The sequence below is a fragment of the Zootoca vivipara genome, chromosome 4 (genome assembly GCF_963506605.1).
Source record: "Zootoca vivipara chromosome 4, rZooViv1.1, whole genome shotgun sequence".
Lineage (NCBI taxonomy): Eukaryota > Metazoa > Chordata > Lepidosauria > Squamata > Lacertidae > Zootoca > Zootoca vivipara.
The window spans coordinates 47,072,444-47,093,594 of NC_083279.1; the positions used below are offsets into that span (position 1 = coordinate 47,072,444).

Sequence of the window (21,151 nt, forward strand, 5' to 3'; positions counted from 1 at the left end):
ACCAGCAGGTTTGCTGGAGCCCTTAGCCACACCGCACAGGCCGTGGGAAGTAGTGTCCATGGACTTCATCACAGACCTGCCGTCGTCCAGGGGCAAGACCACAGTGTTGGTGGTGGTGGACCTCATGTCCAAAATGTGCCATTTTATACCGTGTGCCAGGGCGGTCTCTGCAGAAGAGACAGCCAAACTGTTTGTGGATCACGTATTCAGACTGCATGGATTACCTTTAAGGGTTATTTCGGATCGTGGCCGCCAATTTGTTTCCAGGTTCTGGCGGCGGCTCATGAACCTCCTGCAGGTGGAGGTCAGCTTGTCGACGGCTAGACACCCGCAGACCAATGGACAGGCGGAGAGGGTCAACGCCATTCTGCAGCAGTACCTGAGATGCTACGTCAGCCAGCGGCAAACGGACTGGGTGGATCGCCTGCCACTGGCAGAATTTGCCTACAACAATGCGGTGCACGTCTCCACAGGGGTGTCGCCCTTTAAGGCCAATTACGGGCGTGACCTCAGATCTTTCCCAGAGAGGGAGGGGGAGGAGGAGGAGGAGGGCCCACAGGCTGAGGATTGGGCAGAGGAACTGGAGACGGTGCACCAGCAGCTCAGAGAACACTTGGAGAGAGCCAAGGAAGCGTACAAGAAGGGGGCAGATCGCCACAGGCGACCGGGGGAGGTCATTAGGGTGGGGGACAAAGTTTGGTTGTCCTCGGAGGGCCTTCCCATCAGAGGGCGATGCAAAAAGCTGGCGCCCAGAAGGTTGGGCCCCTTCACGGTCACGCAACAGGTCAACCCGGTGGCATACAGGCTGGCACTGCCAGAGGACATGAGGGTGCACCCTGTGTTTCATAGATCGCTGCTGTCGCCGTACAGGGAAAGCAGCAGGCTCTGAGACAGCGAACAAACCCCTGAGGGAGGGGGGGAGAGGGAAGGCAGGGAGCAACTCAATGAGGCCACGGCCATCCTGGATTCAAGGTGGGGGGTGGGGGGACTGGAGTACCTCATGGCATGGGAGGATGCTCCACCGTCCCAGAATGAATGGGTCCCAGCCACTCAGATACAGGAGGAATTCCTGGTAGAAGAATTTCACGCCCTCTTTCCCCATAGACCCAAACCCTGGCACATGGAAAGGGAGGGGGAGGGGGAGGAAGCACGGGAGAGCAGTTCACCATGGCGCTGGGAAGCGGAGTTTGAGGAACCAGAGGATGAGGTATGGGTGTCACCGAGATCCACCCAGTCAGAGGAAGGAGCAGATTGGCAGAACATTTTTACCCCCACCAGCTCTGACGCCACGGACTTTTTGGGATTCCCATCCTCCCAGGCGGAAGGGGGGGGCTTGCAGGACTGGGGGGAGGTGTTCACACCAACGGGCTCGGAAGGTACTGAGTTCTTAGGCTTCCAGTCGTCACCGACACCTGGGGGGGACCTGGGGAGGGGTGAGGGAGAGCTTGGGAGGGGGGTGGATGTGAGGGACAGGGGATATCGCGAAGTCCCTCCCCTCCTGAGTTCAAGCCCATCCCCGAGCACAGGGGAAAGCAGAGAGAGTTCCGATGCCAGTGGGGAAGCAGGAAGTCGGGGCCGAGGCTCAGGCAAGGTAGAGGAGCCAGGGTCCCAGGTGGGACAGGAAGGGGCGAATAAGGGGGGGAGACCCATCCCCCCAACTCCGGAATTACGCAGAAAGAGGAGGGGAAAGAGGATGGGTCTGCCAAAGCTTTTGTGTTGGAGAAAGACGCGCCAAAAGCCATTAGGAGGTTCTGAAACCGACTGATCACATCACTCCGTGTAAATAGCAATGACTTTAGCACTGTAAATACGCAGCACCAATAAAAGAATAAAATGCAGAGCTGCGTAGCGTCGTTACTCTGAAGTAGTCCACTCCGGCCACTGTGACACTATCTTTTCTGACAGTTCTTGCCAACAGCTTGAGGGGGAAGCAAAAGGAACAGAGAATTGGTTCTGAAGAAATGTTTGTAGCCTGACGTACTGACTTCTCTAGTGTTGGGAAAATCCCGAGATCCTTTTGCTTTCCCCGAGCTTTTACAGCTCCAATATTGACATCTTAGAAACTGAATTAAATTTTTTTACTTGTTAAGCGCTGTACAGAAATGCCCCACCCCAACAAATCTGACAGTGGTTCCTGATGTATTTTTCCAGTGGTGCATTTTATTCTTGTGTGGTCTAAAGTAGGAAAAACTGGAAGTCAGAGAAGTACATAACAATATACTTTACAGCAGGAATGGGAAACCTCCCCCATCCAGATGTTTCTGAATTACAACACCATTCATCCCTGGGAACTGGCTATGCTTGTTGAGGCTGATGGGAGTTGTAGTTCAGCAACATCTGAGGAAGGGAAGTTCGCTGGAGGTGAGGAGTGAGACAGAGACAGAGAGTGATGCTGGTAGGTTCAGCCTTAAGTATCACAACTTATATACTGCCCTGTGATCTTTGGATAAAGGGTGGTATACTAATTTAATAAACAAACTTTAAATACATTTTAACACATGTACAAAACTTTAGCTTTGTGTTAATCAGCTGGTCTCCAAGTTAATAAAATCCCCCCGTACCTGTTGCACCTGTGGAACGCCCTTCCATTAGATGTCAAGGAAATAATCAACTATCTGGCTTTTAGAAGACATCTGATGGCAGCCCTGTTTAGGGAGGTTTTTAATATTTGATGTTTTATTGCTTTTTATTATTATTATTAATAGTAATAATCTGTTGGGAGCTGCCCAGAGGGACTGGGGAAACCCAGCCCAGATGGGCGGGGTATAAATAAATGAATAAATAAATAAATAATAGTCTGAATATTTGAAGAGTAGAACATCACTTAGCCTTAAAATGAAAAGAATGCCATGGCATTTTAAAAAACTGATTATACAAAACAAAAAACAGAAAAAGCAGCAGAGGGGAGGGACTCAAACACATCAAAAGTAATAAGGTCCAACTCCACAATTTGCTAAGCTGCAATGCACAAAAATCTTGCAAACAGCATACTATCCATTTAGATTTGGATGGAGGTATTGCTGCTAGGAGAGTAAAAACTGAAAATGCTGAGCTCCCCCCCCCTTATTCTTAAGTCATCTGGAGGTAGCTAGAATGAATAAGGCTGGAATATAGATTGCCCTCATGAATTAAATATGCAGCAAAGTGTTTTCTCTTTGCAGGAAGTCAGACAAAACATCCGTGCTGCTCTACAACAGGAAAGAAGCTTTTTCAGAGAAGTGCAGCCCTGATCATTTTAGTTAAGAGCGGCACAGCAAGAGCTTCAAATCTCTGAAGGGAGCCAGTCTGTGAATGACTTTCACATGGCTGGCATCCCATGGTGAGGAAAAGGTTTACGGTTCTAAAATTACCTCATCAAATAGTTATACTGGGGTTTGTTTGTTTTTTAAAGTATGCAATGTATATGAAGCTCTTTTTTTAAAAAAAAAGTTTAAATTAAGATATCCTTGAAGAGCAATCTAGAAAGGGGGATCTAGTCTAAAGAGGTCAGTTTATTCTGCACTATGTATGCAATGATCACGATGGACTTGCATCTCTTTCCACATCACACTAAATGCAAGGCTTGGTGGTTCACATGCTCAGTTGCGAGTCCTCAAGAGACCTGTTATACTGAGTGTTGTGTGAATCAGCCTGCTTAAAAAGCATAGATTGAGCTCCAAAATGCATGGGTGCTTCAGCTGGTATACATAGGGGGAAAGGGCAGCTTTTCACTACAAACACCAATTTACTTTTCACAGCAAAATCTGCATTGGAGAAAAGAGAGGTGTGGGGAGTTGCAGCATTTTTAAATCCACCGACTTAACATCCTCTAAAGCAAGGTCAAGAAGCTTGTGGTCCCTACAGATGTTGTTGGAGTTCATCTCCCATCAGCCCCAACCAGTGTGGTCAAAGATGATGGGAGTTGCAGTTCAACAACATCAGGATGAACACAGATTAGTCAATCCTGATTAAGAGCCTGAGAAAGAATGCTAAGAACGCAGCAGTCATCACGGTCAGCCTAGTCTCAGGGGTGGAATTGGTATAAGACCTGGATTTTAACTGGCTACTTAAATGCTAGAAACCTTCTATTGCATCTTTGCTTTACAGCTGCAAGGCAGCTATATAAAAACCTAGTTATTTCTCCCCCTCCAGGTACCTATGAATACAGGAAAGCCCTCAATATCCCACACAGCCAGCCAGCTAAACAGGTTTGGGAGATGACCTGTATACTCAGCTGCATTACGGAGAAACAGAATGTCTAGTCTAGCTCTATCTAACTATGATGGTTCAAAGCTCTCCAAGAAGTTATTGTTCTCAAGATTTTTAAACTGAAGATGCCATGGATTGAATCTGTTCCCTTGATACAAAAACAAGCTCTATCATTAGTAGGATGTCGTACCAATGTTCCTTCTGAAACAAGCCCAAATGGCCAGCTTTTGGCATTGAAGACAAAACTCCCAACCACCTGCCTGTTATCGATTCCCGTGTCTCACTAAAAAGGTCACCTAATGAACCTGAATTGCCATGTCCTTCCAGCCCTGCACACACCCCTCCAGTGTCAGCTGTCAATCTGCAAGATCCACCCTGAATGGGAGCTGCAACTGGAATTGTATGTTTGTAGAGATAGCCTTGTCATAGTAATATTCAGAGTTCTCAGAGTAAGTGAAAGAAACAAAGGGAAAGAATAGCAGGGGAAATGACCGTTCAGCAAAAAGCTAACATTTCTTCATGGATAAAGATAATAAAGTGAACAGTCTGAATTTAAGAATTATTAGTGCAGTGCTAGCCAACACAGTGCCCTCCAATTGCTGTTGGACTACAACTCCCATCATTCCTGACCACTGGTCAGGATGGCTAAGGCTGATGGGAGTTGGGAGTCCAACAAGATCTTGAGTGAAAGTGTTTGGGTACAATAGAAGCCCATTTAATGCTTTAAATGGTTTCCTTTTTATTTCCCAGTACCCTCTTATAAACATAAAGATAAGAAAAAAGTAAAAATAAAAAATAAAAAGCACCCTTCCCCAGCCTGTTCCTGCCAGGTTGGTGGAAATGCTACTTTGGCATTTTTCAAAATAAGGACCCAAAGAGGAGAGCTTCTAGGCGACAACGTCAAAAAATGTCGCAAGCAATCTCAGTAATGAACTTGCTCCTGGAATAACCTAGTTAAAAAAAATAGCATTTTAGCAGCAGTTCACTATGAGCCAGTTCAACTGGATTGTTTGCTGGGTCTGTTTTCCACCTTAATAATTTTTCAGAGGAAAACTGTCCCTTAGAGCACTTTAAACTTTAAAAGATTTAAAAACAGTTAAATATTTAAGGTTCACAAGACTATTTTGTGTGTGTTTGCTTTAAAAAACAAACAACTGAGATGGCTCTGCCTCTGGAATTTCTATCTTACCTCAGGCTCTCTGAATAACCGATGCAATGTGACTACAACAGAAGACGTTTAAAAAAACTTTTGCCCCAAGTTACAAACTTGGGAAGCACTGCAGTGAATACTAGGTTAGACAGGCTGGTAGGGAGTAAGAAAACAGGCATTTGTGCAATAAATTTGAAAGTAAAAGACAGTCTGAAGGACTGGGAAATGAGACAAATGAACGAAAACAGGCACTAGAAAAGAATGAGAAAACATAAAATATACGTATGGGGGGAAAGGTAGGAAAGCTGTAAGCTGGGAAATTACAAAAAATGAAGAGTGGAAAGAGGAACAAGGCAACAGGATATTTCATATCTCCTCCTCCACTGGCAACAGAGGGTGTATGTGAGAGTTAGGCTTGTTGGGACTAAAAGCAATGCCACAGGAGGAAGGAACAATACCCAACCACCTGCTGTATGGTAGGATGAAGGGCCTATCCTAGCTATGCATGCAAGTGGTTTTTCTGGAGGGCTGAGAGGGAAACAGCAGAGCTGGAACAGGGCCCCTCCAGATAGCTGGTTTTTTTTTTTTTTTGTGTGTGTGTGTCTATATTCTGCACAACATGCCATTCCTGCAATAATAGTGCTTCAGAGAGTTCTCACCTCAGCCCCTGCATTTAGGTGCAAGGACATGGAAAAGGGGGAAAATATGGTACATGCAGAAAAGTCCACTGTGCAAGAACAATTCCCAACGCCTAGCACCAGCAACTATAGATCGGTGTTTCAGCATCTGCACCCACAAACATTGCTCCCCACTGCTCCTAAGGAGGCCTACCCGCTATTGCTGAAGAAACTACATTCCTAGTTGGCACATAGAAATCAGAGCATACTCACGGCTCCACAATGAGTAGGAAAGGCGGCAGTTCACTCTTCGATAAAACTGCTTGTTTATAGGCCAGAGGATTAGCGTGCATAGCTGGATGAAGTTAATGATGAACCCACTCACAACGAAGACAAACCCAATCAGGAGGTGAACTATAAACTGGGTCTTCAGAAATGCAATTAAGCCCATGATAACCACTTAGTAGCGCTTGCAAGGTCCTTCACTCAGAATTACCGTCCTACAGAAAAAAAGAATGAAAGAAACAGCTTGCTTAGCAAACAAAACATTCCTAATCTAGAAGGGGAGGGGAATGCTGGTATATCCTCCCTGCCAAGTAGCAGCTGGGGAATCATAAATGACATGTTCATCCCCAGGCCAATTTCATCCAGGTCAAGAGTTGGTTAGCACTATATTGCAGATCATGTTGGGGAAATGGAAACCATTCAGCTCTTGCACACCTGCAATTCCTACACAGTTTGATTTTCCAAAAGCTCCAGCTTCTGGTGTCACAATATATATGATGGTTTTGCATGGGCATGAACAGCGAAACAGAACCGTCTTGCTTTTACACGTAAACAATGGTTTAAAAACCACCTTTAAGACAGCCTCCTCACTTAAGACTTTCAAATCATCCGGGGAGTTGGATGGGGAACACTGAGCCTTTCCTATTCACTAAAGTCAAAAGGTCATCTCTCTCTACAAAAAAGGTGTGGGGAACAGGTAAGGGAAATGAATATCTGGAAATGGTGGGCCATGGGCCAAATGCATATTTGTGAGAGTGCTTTCTGGCCCAACAGTTGCCAGCCATAGAAGAGGCAGATGTGAAAGAAACATTGACTGTGGTGGTGAAATCTGTTGCTTTGGCCCTTACCCACACTCAAAATACTGGTACTCTTTTTGCAAAGCTAGTCACTGAATGGGGCAAAATACCCTCAAATAGCACAGGTGCTTCAGATTCTCACTAATTTCAGGACTATCTGTAATCTGATAACATTCGCCACCAAAGTCAGCCAAATTCTGCATCAAGAAAAACTGAATCCTGTGAAAGTTTCCATGCTTCATATCTATCGTTAAATTAAAATGTGAAAAAACACCAATCATATTTAAAAAACAAACAAACAAACATTTGTCCTATTGCTATTAAATTTGGTATGCAAAATCCCTCAGGTATGGGGTCACCAGCAGTCCAAATTTCAAGTAAACTGGATTAAATAAACAGCTCGCTTACATCAGTTTAAGAGTGCCCACCATGACAGCCACATTTTTCTCATAGTTGTTTCTCATGATACAGAAGAGGCTTAAATTCATCTGTATGGAGCAGTAAATTTATATATATTAAAAAGAAAGAAAAAAGTGGTGTGTGCGGTGCAAAGATGTATCTTTTGTTTAATTTTTGAAAATCTGTTGTGTTTGGTAGGCCCCATGTTTTCCAGATTCCGCATTGTTCAATGACCTTAGTTTACGGATGCTGGGTAGCACCTGCCACTAGGGGGTGCAAGGAGAAAGGGTAAATTTGTAGTTGTCAGAAAAGAATTATGGTATACAGTAGTTTGGTGTGAACAGATCTACTCTGCGGGGCACGCCAGGTCTGCTAAAAATGTGCCACTGCATCCACTCTCCAAACTCATAGAAAAGAACGGGGTGGGTGGGGGTGCCAGGGAAAGCAAGCTTTATTTTGAGCGTAAATGTAGGGAGAATGGAAAATGGGAGAGGAAGTAAAAGCTATGCTAAATGACCAATGGTGTGTGAGAAGGCTGAATAGGATTTAGCTGGGTGTTAGTGGGGAAAAGGAAGATGTGCTTGCCTGGGCTTCTGGGCAGGGGACAGTACTTGATTAAAAAGCAATACACACAAGCTCAATTCTGACAAATAATGCTTAGAGAGCTTGGGGCCTTAACCTGCCACAGCCGTCCCGGTCTTTTAATCCATCACTTACAGCCTGATGTGGTACAGCCCTTGTACACCATGAAGGCTGTCATTTGTTGTACAGACACACACAGTGTGCTCACCCACAATCGAGTCTCCATGTGCCTTACACTTTGTTTTTGCCTTCCAACCTTAATCCTTTCCCTTTTCAGGTAAGGAGAAAAACCAAAGCTGATAACAGGCACAGGGGCACCCTGCTTTCTCTCAGCTTTGGGTCTTCTCAGGCTGCTTGGTCGCCCACAACTCTCACCATATTGCCATCTAGGTATGATTAGTGGCTGAGCTCTCTCTGGATACGAATTAACAAAACTCTGCATAGCCCAACAGCCAGGCCCTGAAACGTATTTTTCACTCCCTTAAAATCCTGGTGCTAAGTGTTCCTTCGGGGGAAAATGACAGTTTCCTTATTAAAAAGGCAAAACGATTCCAACTCCTACTCATCAGTTGCTCCCTTCCGATTGCAAGAATGCATCTCCTTGGTTTTCACACCACGGAAAAGCTGAGTGGGCTTTGATTCGTTCCAGAGTCAGACCAGGGAGGTGCATAGCTGCCAAGTTTTCCCTTTTCTCGTGAGGAAGCCTATTCAGCATAAGGGAATTTCCCTTAAAAAAAGGGAGAACTTGGCAGCTATGGGGAGGTGGCAAAATATAGTAAGAAGAGACAAGCCCAAGGCTCGCAAAGCAGGGGTGGCAAAGGCCTGGACCTCAAGGTAAGTTAACTGAAGGAAGTTTGAAGACAGAAAGTGTCCTTCTTCACCTGCCCCCCTGAGGCCCCCTAACTGGGAGTGCTCAGGGTCCCCTTCTGTACTTGGAATGGGGCTCAGGGAGCTGATGGAGAAGAAACATTCATTCATGGTGCTGTGACCCAAGAGTCCTGCAATGATCACAACACAGAGTAAATAAATTGTAGAGTACCTTGCTGCTGGAGATTAAGGGACCACTGAGCCTAAGCCTGACAGTATCACACATGACAACCAGCCACAGAGCCAGAACCTTCATGGACCCTCCTGTGAGCCCGAGAGCCATAGCTGCCAAGTTATCCCTTTTTTAAAGGGATTTTCCCTTATGCTGAATAGGCTTCCTCGCGAGAAAAGGGAAAACTTGGCAGCTATGCCGAGAGCCCAAATCAAGACCTGGTAGGTAGTAGGCTATAAATCACAGGAGTGGCTGTCCAGATCAGGGTGTTGGCCCCTTAAGAATCCAAATTCTCCACCATGCAAGTAGGAGCTTAAAGGGGCTCAATTTGCTTTCTACCTTTGTTGGGCACAGAACACTCTGTGGTTCTGCAGCTTCTGCCTTGTTCTCTTGCCCCATGGGCTCCATCCCAGCCCAGGACAGTACTTCCGTGAGTGCCTTACGATCCAAGCCCAATCTTGTGTGATTTCCACCTACCCCAGAACCCTAATCCCTATGCCAAATCCTCTATTATTTAGAAGCCCCCTCCAACATTCTAGAGAAGGCAGAAGTAGCTGCAGGGAGGATGGTATAGGCAACATTCCACTCTGAACTTCTTTAAGTTTGCTTATCATAGAATCCAAACCAGTTTGTCCCCATTTGAGCTACTTTCATTCAGATGCCAATGAAATAAATTATATCAGATAGGTAGATAGGCAGATAGATAGTGTACAGGCTTCCCCCCACTTACACGTGATCGACTCTCATGTGACCACATACATGCATATTGCCAAGAAATAGTTAAATAAATTCAAACCTGGAAATGACAGGAGAGAGCTGGAGAGTCCTTGTGGCTCATGAGGAGACCTTCCCTGGAGTCCAAAAAGGACATCAGTGAGGGTGGGGGGGAAGAGACCAGAGGTGCAGTGGGGCTTTGATTAGGCTGCTCAGCTTCCCCACCTAACAGCTGATGTGCAGGGTATCACAGCAGCTGCTACTTTCCTGCACATACTCCAGCCTCCTGCCAGCCCCAGAGCTTCAATTCTGGTTGTATTTTGGGATACAGTATTTTTATATAGATTGGCGAGAGAGCAGCAAAGAGGGTGTTTAGAGGCTTTTTAGAGGGTACACCCCATTTTATGCAATTTCACTTATGTGTTCGGGGGACCGGAACTAACCCCTGCCTAAGTGGGGGGACACACACCTGTATATAAATTTTCATTACATAATGTAAGGATCCTTTTGCTTTCTACACTACCTACATAATTTCAACCTGTATCTGTAACCCTAAACACACTTATTAGGGATCATGGTGGAATTTACTTCCAAGTAAGCATGCCAAGGATTGTGCTGTTTTTTTCAACTAGCAGGAAATTATCTCTTGATGATGATCAAGCAGTCCTGGCACTTAGCACCAAAATTATCACTTTTCAACAGACAAGACTGCTCCCTTTGGATATGCTATTTAAAGTCCAGAAACAAGAAGCAAACAGCAACTGGGTAAGAAGAAGGCACAGTTGCCCACACATGTGGGTAAGTTACACCACAAAAAACAAGCCAGCTAACTTGACAGAAGGCTCTGTGAACAAGACGCAACAGCAATCTAGCATAATTAGTTACTTCCTCACACCATTACACATTTATAATTCCCAAACAATTTGATATTTCTGAAATGAATACTGCTCTGTTGTGCTGCCATTCTCTCACAGGGCAGAGGAATGAATTGGCCGCTAGATTAGAAAGAAATATTCTTGTTAATGTCAATAATGTTCAAATCAAATCATGGAGGAAGTCTAATAGGTTAAGTTCTTGAATCCGTGTATTAAGCTGTAATTTCTGGGCATTGATTTTTCCATTTCAGCACGTAGACATCACGACAAGTACTCAAGATAGCCTTATCCTTCCAACTCTACAATTCTATGAATGATCCACAAAGAATGAACTACTATCAACCTCACTGTGGACCAAACAACTGGCCATTTACATAGATTCTCCAAGTATTTCTGGCTTGAAGAGCTGACAACACAGAGCACATGCCGACGTAAAGGTAAAGGGGCCCCTGACCATTAGGTCCAGTTGCGGACGACTCTGGGGTACAGCTTCTGGGTCATGTCCGGCGTACAGCTTCTGGGTCATGTGGCGAGCATGACTAAGCCGCTTCTGGCGAACCAGAGCAGCACATGGAAATGCCATTTACCTTCCTGCCAGAGCGGTACCTATTTATCTACTTGCACTTTGACGTGCTTTCAAACTGCTAGGTGGGCAGGAGCTGGGACCGAGCAACGGGAGCTCACCCCGTTGCGGGAATTCAAAGCGCCAACCTGCTGATTGGCAAGCCCTAGGCTCTGTGGTTTAGACCCGCGTCGAACATAAAAAGCAGCAAAAAAGGACATTTAGTAAAGCAGGCATCACAATGATATCTGGCGTAAAGCACTTTGATGTCCTCATGTCAAGACTTCAAATCACCTTGCAAGGCACTGCTAAAACCAAGTTAAGAGGCTTGCTTCAGAGACAGTGGCTATATACCAACAACTCATTCACCTAAGGAAACTGGTACATTTGGAGTGCTTCCTCTATCAAGTAATATGTGTTTTTAATGGAAAAATTGTATTACTATTATTAGTTTTCAAAGTTCTAAAGAAGCCCTTTGGAATGGGCAGGAAATAATAATACTTGAGAATATCCTATTTCCTTTCTTATAGGAAGGAAAGTGGTTCAAAGTACTGTACATACACTGAGGGGATGTGGGGAGGGGCAGGTTTTAAAGAAAAAGCATTACATTTGCCAGGATTGAATCCAATGGGGATAGATAAAACTAACCCAAGGAAGTACAGTACAAAGATAAGGCAGATATACTGTAGTTCTGGATTAAGAAGCAACAGTGGATTGAGAAAAGTTAATTTTACTAAAGCATGTGTGATTTAAAGTAAATACAAAAGTAATAATGAGTTTCATTCTGGGATACCAGTTACGGTAACAAAAGATGGTTCTGCTCTATAAATCACAAGCCTCATAATGTGATCAACCCAATATTAAATTTCAGTCTGAGGATCTTCTGAACTAAAGTTTGTGAAGAGATCAAACTGGAACAGGATTCAGTGCATTTTTTATGTGATCAAATGCACAGTGAAGCCACCACTATCATATTTCTATACAGCAGCTGTAATGTTTATGCTTTGGCATCTTAGTTAGGTATGTCAGGATCTCCCTGTTCTGCTGGCCACCGCCATGCGGCCACCACCAAGATGGCCGCCGGGCATGCGTAGAAGTGACTTCCGGTGCCACTCTGCCCGATTTCCGGTGCCCACATGGGAAGAGCGGCCCCGGAAGTTGCTTCTACACAACCTCTGGTGCCGCGCCGCTGCTGATCCCGCATTTTTCAGCGGGAGACTTGGCAGGTATGGTCCCAACCCACCCCCCACTGCTTTGGCTGTCTCAGGGTTCTCCCTCCCCCCCATGGCTATGTGTTTCCCCCCTCCCTTTGTTGTGCCTCATCCCTGTGCCCCCCCCATTGTGAAAGGCCCTATTCTGTGTGTTTTTGCCTGTGGCCTACTGAATGGTGCGGCCTACTCAGTTTTCCCTGCTTGGCAATGCTGCAGCCTATTGAAAAAGCTAAGCCTTGTTGCTGCAAAAGGACTCTTTTCAGTTGGTTGCTGTGGAATTTTGTGATGTCATCTGGCGGCGCAGCTTTGGAGGCGGCAGGGTGCGAATCTGCCTTTCTATTGGATGCTGCTGGAGTTTTCAGAGCTTCTGGTGGTGACGTCTAATTTGGGTGCCACTTTTTTGTGTTTAATCATTATTTTAGGTGTGAAAGGTGTGGTTTTTTGGGGAAATTTTAATGCAAGATCATTCCCTGATGGACATGGAACATTGTGGCCAAATTTGTTACGTTACGGTTCAGCAGTTACGGAGAAAGGCTGTGACCTCCGCACGCGCAATGCCTACATTTATATACACAGTGGTGCCTCGAAGGCAATCCGTTCCGCGACGCTCTTCGTAAGTTGAAGCCTTAGGTTGCCGAAGCATCCATTGTGCGCATGCGCGAAGCGCAATTTTGCACGTGCACAGAACGCGCGCGGGGCGAAAACACTTTCGGGTTTGCCGACTTCGTAAGTCAAAACCTTCGTAAGTTGAGGCATTCGTATGTCGAGGTACCACTGTATATAGATTCAGTGGTTTAAAAGAAAAAAATCAGGCAAAAAAGAACCAGACAGTCAAAACGAGCCAATCAAAACTTTGCCAACTGTCGTGTTTCTTTGGAGCATGCTTTTTTAAAAATCTATGACCATTGAAGACATCCTTTTTTATGTTGCTCAAAGCAGGAATGTTTATGGTTAGGAAAGTTAACTGTACAAATCACATAGCTGTCTTTTAAATTATACCACTGCTGTTTAAATTTATTTTTAAAATCTGTTTAAAATCTGGAAATATGTTTCCAGGGTAGTTTACCTTCACAGGTATCTTATTAGGCAGCCATTCAACAACAATGGCCTCATTTCTAACAGTAAAACTGATTTACCCAGAAAGCTGAGAATTTAAAAGAAACTGCCAAGGAAAATGTCAATGGAGCTGACAAGTTACCCCCTTTTTGCCACAAATGTATTTCTCAATTTCCCCCCCATATTATTTCCTCTTTAAAATCACAACCGCCCTGTGATCTTCAGATGAAGAGCGGTGCAGAAATTTAATAAATAACAATAATAATCTGCTTTTCTTCTTTAAATTGTATCTTCAACGGGATTACAATAATTCACAGCATGTTTGATTTTGACCATGGTCTACAATTTAGAAATGGCACTCCCCATTTCAATTTCCACCTAACTTGACTTTTCCCGTTCAAACCAGCGTGCAGGCAATTTAGACCATGCCAAATTTTATTCTGAGCTGCTGTTCTCCATATATGTACAATAAGATCTAAGATGGGACATTGCTTTCCCCTTTCAATGCTATTGCAACAATTAACAGTGGTGTACCCAAATATGTCCAGCTCAAACAATAAGCCGATTAGCTGAATGGGACTGAATTGCAACAAACAAAACCAAGCAACCCAACTGTGTGTGCTTAGCTGGCAGGCTGAAGACAAAGCCAAACTGCACAGGGTCAGGAGGGGCAGGGAGAGAGTCCTTGAAGACAAATATGAACTTAAGAAGAGTCTGCTGGCTCAAGCCAAATGGCCCATCTAATCAAGCATCCTGTTTTCACAGTGGCCACCTAGATGCCTACAGGACACCTGCAAGCAGGACCGGAGCACTATTCTTTCCTTCTGCGGATTCCAGCAACAAGACAAAGTAGAAGACAGGACATAAAAAGACAACTGCAGTTAACGCCACGCATTCTGAACGGTGCCTATTTTGTTCCACATACGCTGTGAAAGAGTTTCAACACACGGATAGGAATTATATGTTTGTTTAATTCTATTTATGAATTGCTTGATATAAAACATCTCAAAGTGATTTAACAATAGAGGTGGATCTCATCTTATGCTGGTTTTACAGGAAATGGTTTTTCAGAAAATTTGAAATTAAAAAGGGGTCGGAGAGCAGGGGGGAACCCTGAAAGGGCTGTCCGAGATCTAGTGGAAGCCCTCATGTGACTTTCCAAAAGCCTGGAAAGCAAGGCTGAGAAGGGGCTTAAAAAGCTGTTTCCACCTAGGACTTTCATGCCATGGAAAGAGCTGGAAAGGCCACATGAGACTCTGAGGGAAGCTCTCATGAGTTCATGAAACGACCCCACAGGGGGCTTTTAAAGCTTGCAGGCCCATCCAGAGGCCTCGTTACCTTCCCAGAGCCTGGAAAGCATGGTTTAAAAAGCTCTCCACTTTGTGGGACAAGGCCCATTCAGCGCCAGCTTCAGACAGGTAGGGATGGTCACACAGGGCCATTCCAGGGGTTGTTCTGGCCTTGTGCAATTTTTCTTACACGCATGTTAGCTGCAAACGTAACCCTTGTATATGATGAGATCTACCTGCACAAATACAGACTGTGTCAGTTAAGCACAACTTTATGTTCCGGTGTGAGTGAGGCCTCTTATGCTTCTGAAGTAACAAAAAGAATCTATAAAACCATGAGAAGAGCTTGCCGGATCAGATCAGCTGTCCATCTAGTCCAGCATCCTGTTCTCCCAGTAGGGCATCTGCAAGGGAGGACCTGAGCACAGCAGCATCCTCTCCTGCTGCGGTTTCCAGAAAATGGTATTCAGATGCATACTGCCTCTGTCTGTGTAGGCAGAGCAGTCATCATGGCATGTGGCTGCTGAATTAATCTTATCCTCACTTGAAGCCATCGTCTTTTAAAGCCATACCTTCCATTGTTTAACTATGTGCCATATGAAGAAGTACTTCTATCTGTTCTGAATATTCCGATTCATTGGATGTCCATGAATTCTGGTGTTATCAGAGGGAGAAAAACTTCCTTCTAGCCACTTTCCCTATGCCATGCATAATTTTGCAAACTTCTATCATGTAGCCTCTCACTCGCTTTTTCTCTTAACTAACAAGCCCCAAATGCTACAACCTTTCCTGCAACCTTGATCATTGTGGTTGCCCTTTCCTGAACCTTTCCAACTCTACAAAATCCTTTTCTGCACAAAGTATACAAAATGATTAATTGATTTCAGTGGGACCTAAAGTCAACCAACTAGACTGGATCAAACTCACAAAGACAATACATCAAATACCAACAGCTGTAGAAATTCACCAAATGGAGGGAAAATTTAGACACTTCTCTCCTCCTTAATCTAGGCTCACAATAGGAAGGTATACAGAAAATTGTGGGGGATGGGGAAAAATGCAAGGGAGAAAGTCACTCCCTATGATACACAGATCTAAGCTATTTAAAATTTTAAAGATAAATCACTAGCACTGAAGTGAATAGGAAACCCATGCAGATGAGCAAAAAATGGGCATATTAAATTCTCTGTACTTTGCACACTGACCTCTATTGTACACCCCCTGTTGATCAAGCTATGCCTATTGTGCCAGAAAGTTTAGCATTCCTGGCAACTAACTACAGTAATCAAATTTCAACCAGGCTCCTGCTCTCTGCATTTCATCTACATATGAAATGGACCCTGCTAACAAATGCATATCAAACAATTGCTTATTGTTGGCTCGGACACACCTGTGGAGTTTGGCATCACACAAGGTTAGAAATCGTTCCCTACTTTGAAGGGAGCATCTGACTGGCCATGGATTTGGGTGTCTGTTGGCTGAGCAGTACTCACTCAGGAGATCTCTTCCACCTGAGGCAGAGGCTAGATTTTGCTCTTTAAGACACCTTTTTGGTAAAGGATGCAATTTTTAGTAGTCTACGTTTTACACCTTGCTCTGCAGTTTTAGAACTGCAGTCCTAATACACACTTACAACGGAACAGGTTCCATTGCCAAAAATACACATGGATATACGGTAATTCACTGCAACAATCCAAATTAAGATAAAAATACTAGTAAGAATTCTATCTTATGTGACTGAATTTAGGTTTCCCATTCCCTACCCCCTCAAACAAATATTGTATTCCCATTTGCTCCAGTCTGTTCAGAAGCTGTGGTGCTCACAAAATCTTCTTCTTGTAAACACAGAAGAAAGTGGCCAGGTGCAAAAGAGGAGACAGCTCCTGCACCCCCAAATAGTTGTGTAGAAAAGGGAATTTCAGAAAGCCAACTCAAGTTAAATAAGATACACACCGTCCCTGATCAGTTTTCCTTCCAACTGTCGTATGCCTCAGTCTAAGCTAAGGCATACACCTAAGAAGTAGGCAATGTGGTACCCTGCAGACTTTGTTGGACTCCAACTCCCATCAACCACTTCTGAGCATAACCAACAGCCAAGGATGATGGAAGTTGTAGCCCAGCAATGTCTGGAGGACACCAAATTGGTTTCCCCTCCCCCAGGGGACAAAATAGTGGTATGTTCCCAGAGTTCCTTGCCAGTAAAACTATTGTTAGCCTACTCCCGTCCATGTTTAAAAAGCCACCCCAGGGAGATTCTGAAAGCACTGCAGTTCAAAAGTATAAGTTGTTGTTTGGAAAATCAGTAAGGCTCATTGCAGCCAAGAATCTAAGGTTTTATTGGCAGCAGGGCTGCCTTATACGAACCAAACCAGTGGGTGGGCGCGCACAGGCACAGCACCATCTAGTTCAAAGCATTCAAGCTCCCGCCAAATCTATTAAGAGAACAGTCCTCAGCAGTACATTGAACTGTCTTCTGTGGTAACCTACAACTGCATTTGGGGCTATCAATATCCCAACTGAATGAGCAAGTTGCTCATTTATTTAGCATCTCCATCTGTCCTGACTGTAAAGAGATACAGAAATCTGTGCTTCACATAACCACAAATGGCTACTCAATACAATACTTTTTTTTAAAAATGGACAGCGATCATAAGATTATTTTGTAAATGTTATATTTGAATGGTTTGATGGGCAATGAATCTTATGTGAGGCTTCACTCCAGAGAGAGCCAGATGTTTGATTTCCCCCCACCACAATTTGGTGCATCTCTGCTCAGAATTAAGTCACACTTAGCCTCTCTCTGGCACAGGCAGGAAAAGGCAGGAACCTTTGGTTCCTAAGTATTGGTTTAAACACAGCTTGTCATGATAACTGAACCAAACAACCTTGGCAAGAATTTGAATCAAACCAACTTCAAACTGTGGTTTATGAAGAAAGTTTCTCAGCAAAAGAGTGAAGAATTATCACAGATGAAGATTCAAATGTAGTGTTAAACTTGTAGTTAACTGAAGATTGGGTCTGAAACCTTCCAATCTCCTCCTAAGAGGCATACCAGAGGAGAGGGGTAGAATGCATGAGCTTGCAGAGAGGTTAGGCTTGTCTCCAACATGATAAGCCATGGTTTATTATTCCAGCTGAATGCAACCATTATAGTTAATGAGGCTTACAATCTCAGGCTGCATTCAGAAGGGACTTTATTTCACCTTCCAGGCAATTCCTTACTTACTAATTTCTGAATTTTATATTATATTTCCTCAAGATGTAAAAGCTGCTTCTGGAAGTCTAGTGGAAGTTTAGCAGTAATTTCTGTGTTAGTTTGTTTCCAGAAAAAAACAAAACTGTTTACAACCCTTTTAACTCATAAAATCATGGGAGCTTTGCACTGTAATTTCACATGGTGAAATTTGAGGTGGTATTCTGGCATACAGTACTTTCCCACCATTTAAAATTTAGCACAGCTAGGCAATATATCCATCAAAAAGCCACAATTCCATAACGCAATAGGAACTGCAGTGTAAAAGTGATGTTAGAAATTAAAAGAAAAGTGCTAGCATAATTACCAGTAAAACTAATAAAATAAAGGCCCTCCAGTAGTGTGATGGGGATTTCCCCCCTCCTCATCCCATGCACCCCCAGTGTGCCCCCAACTGGCTCTGGGGAGGTCAGAAGAACCCCCAGAACAGCATGTGAAGGAAGGAAAGGGGGGATTGTGCTAGCTGTCAAGGTAAAATGCTCATGCTGATGGGAACGATTGCCATGCCATTAGGTTGAATTCCTCTGTGTACATATGTATACACAATAATTCTCTAATTATATTTTCACATTTCATCAAATTCTGACTTTAGTACTGTTATCAACCTCAGACCATTTGGAAGGAACAAGCTGTAAATACAATCAGGAAGGTTTATTTTAACTGTTAAGTGACAGGTCAAAAGGCTATCATTAGCAATAACAAGTTCTTAAAAGGGGGTCATATCAACACTTCTATTCAAGAGTATTCACACGGTGCAGGAACTCAGAGGTCAAATCTGGCCAAGCTCTCATTTCCCCAAGTCCAGTAAAAAAATGTGCACAAAATTATAATCCTTGGCCCAAAGAATATAAAAGCCAAGAGGTTATAAACTCAATTACTCTCTGTAGAACTACAAAGGCTTTTCCATTTGAGAGGCAACTACTGTACTGTATATAAATAATTTTTATTTTTAAAAAGGAAAGTCAAACAAAATTTGATAAACTGGGAGAAACAAGACAAGTGATTGCCTGGATATACATAGTGTACAAGTGACAATAGTATATAAAGTATATAAAGGTTAGCAAGCAGCACATAGGATAACCATTTGATCCAATCAAACTGCTCCTCTTTAAGAGTTCTTAAAATATTCCAAGCATGCAAACTGAAAATACAAACATAGATAAAATGGGAATAGTCAAGGGTCTTAACCTAAAACTAACCAATGTATGCTCTCTATAAATTGCCCTTATACAAAATGCAAACAACTAATCATTTTAAAATATTTCCATATGATGCTCTGCAGTCTGTCTGTCTGTCTGTCTGTCTGTCTCTCTCTCTCTCTCTAACTCCTTCCCCATTTCTTCCAACTGCAATCTGAAAATGCAATAATTCTCAGTCTATAAAGCAGTGATGGCCAAACTTGGCCTGCCAGCTGTTTTGGGGCTACAACTTCCATCATTCCTAGCTAACAGGACCAGTGGCCAGGGATGATGGGAATTGTAGTCCCAAAACAGCTGGAGGGCCAAGTTTCACCATCACTGCTATAAAGGAATGGGTTTGGGAGGTGGGAAAACACTTGCAAAATGGCAAATAATAAATGCCTGTCTACAACACAGCACAAAAAACAAACCAACTGCTGAAAAAGGTTTAATTTAGTTATCCTCCAATGCTCTGCACAACCTCAATGGAAGGTTAGGTCATGTACCATTTCTTGGAATTGTTCCCATTTGTAACTGATCAATGTGAACAAGACTAATCTAGTTGTCAACTACTTGGCTAGTCCTAGAGGCGTTTCAGCATGTTCCAAGCTGACAGGACACCATCAACTCCCTGAATCAAATCCTTATTGTAACTAGAACCTCTGCAGGTGTGAAGAGTGTCAGTTCCGATTTGTGACCTTCTCTGTGTCCCTTGTGAGTCTCAAGATTCTGCAGAGCAAAAGCCCTGCTAGATTCCTCGCGGCATCTTCCTAGTGTCCATTACTCACAGGGTTGCTCTCCAAGAGTAGTCAGAAACGACCACATAGCTGTTAGAATTAGGAGCATTTCCTTATCAACTGCTCCTCCTGCTCCTCTCTTATGGATACAATCCATCAGGGCTGGGAACCTATGGGCCTCCAGGTGTTGATAGACTTCAACTTCCATCCACCCTGACCACAGGTAATCATAGAACTGTAGAGTTGCAAGGGACCACAAGAATCATCCAGTCCAACCCCCAGCAATGCATGAATCTTTTTGCCCAACATGGGACTCAAACCTATGACCCTGAGATAAAAAGTCTCATGTTCTACCGACTGAGCTATCAAGCTATCAGCTCATTGACCAGGCCGCATGAAGCAGATGGGATATGGAGTCCAACAGCATTTGGAGGGCTAGTTTTCTCCAGCCCTGTAATATATAGCCCAAACCTGGCTGTTGCTACCTGACCAGAAGAATACCACAGTACCTTTCCTCATTTCTAGAAACAGGTCCGTCTTAAGCAGGTCAGGCGCCCTGGCACCGTGGTGCGCGGATCGCTCCGGCGCCTCCGCCCCGCTTCTTCCCACGGCTGGTGGGCGGGCGCAGCGTGGTTTCCGCGCGGCTTCGACATGCAGCGCCCCCCTGCCGCCCCGCGCCACCCAGCCTACCCCTAGAGCCGGCCCTATCTAGAAAATAACCCAATCCAGCTTCTGCCCTGTGCTTCACAGTTCATTCCCTAAAAATGTGTTCATTTATTTGTGGGATTTACACCCCACTCTCCAAATGACTTTCCCAAGACAGCTTGCAATGAAATATCAGAACCACAAAGATACGTACAAATAATAAAATGTCAGAGAAAAGTTAAGCAGCAGATAAAATGTGACATAGTATCAATAATGAAAAATAATGCCATGTTTTTAATTGGGGATGAGGAAGTTATAGCCTTCCAGATGTTGCTGGACTACAGTTTCCATCATCCGGGAGCACTGGGCACCTTGGCTGCAGCTGATGAGAACTCTAGTGCCATCACACCTGGAGGGCCACAGGTTTCCCATCCCTGTTTTATAGGCCTAAGAGAATAGAAATATATTTTGCCCAGGACTGCAAAAGTAAGCAACAGGCAAGACCCAGTGTAGGGCTTATTTCCTAACTGCAGCACCAACACCATCAAGACTCTTTCTGCATCCAAGAAGCAAG

The 21,151-nt window shown here is 44.1% G+C and overlaps 1 protein-coding gene across 2 annotated transcripts in view; it reads right to left on the bottom strand.

The window, feature by feature from the left end:
* The window catches only part of AGPAT3 (1-acylglycerol-3-phosphate O-acyltransferase 3), a 69,205-nt gene that overhangs the window by 19,171 nt on the left and 28,883 nt on the right, over nt 1-21,151 (bottom strand). For both annotated transcript variants that reach the window (XM_035114791.2, XM_035114788.2), the window contains one exon: nt 6,229-6,455. In XM_035114791.2, coding sequence (XP_034970682.1) covers nt 6,229-6,406 — 178 coding nt within the window. In that variant the 5' untranslated portion in view covers nt 6,407-6,455. The remainder of the gene's footprint in view (nt 1-6,228; nt 6,456-21,151) is intronic.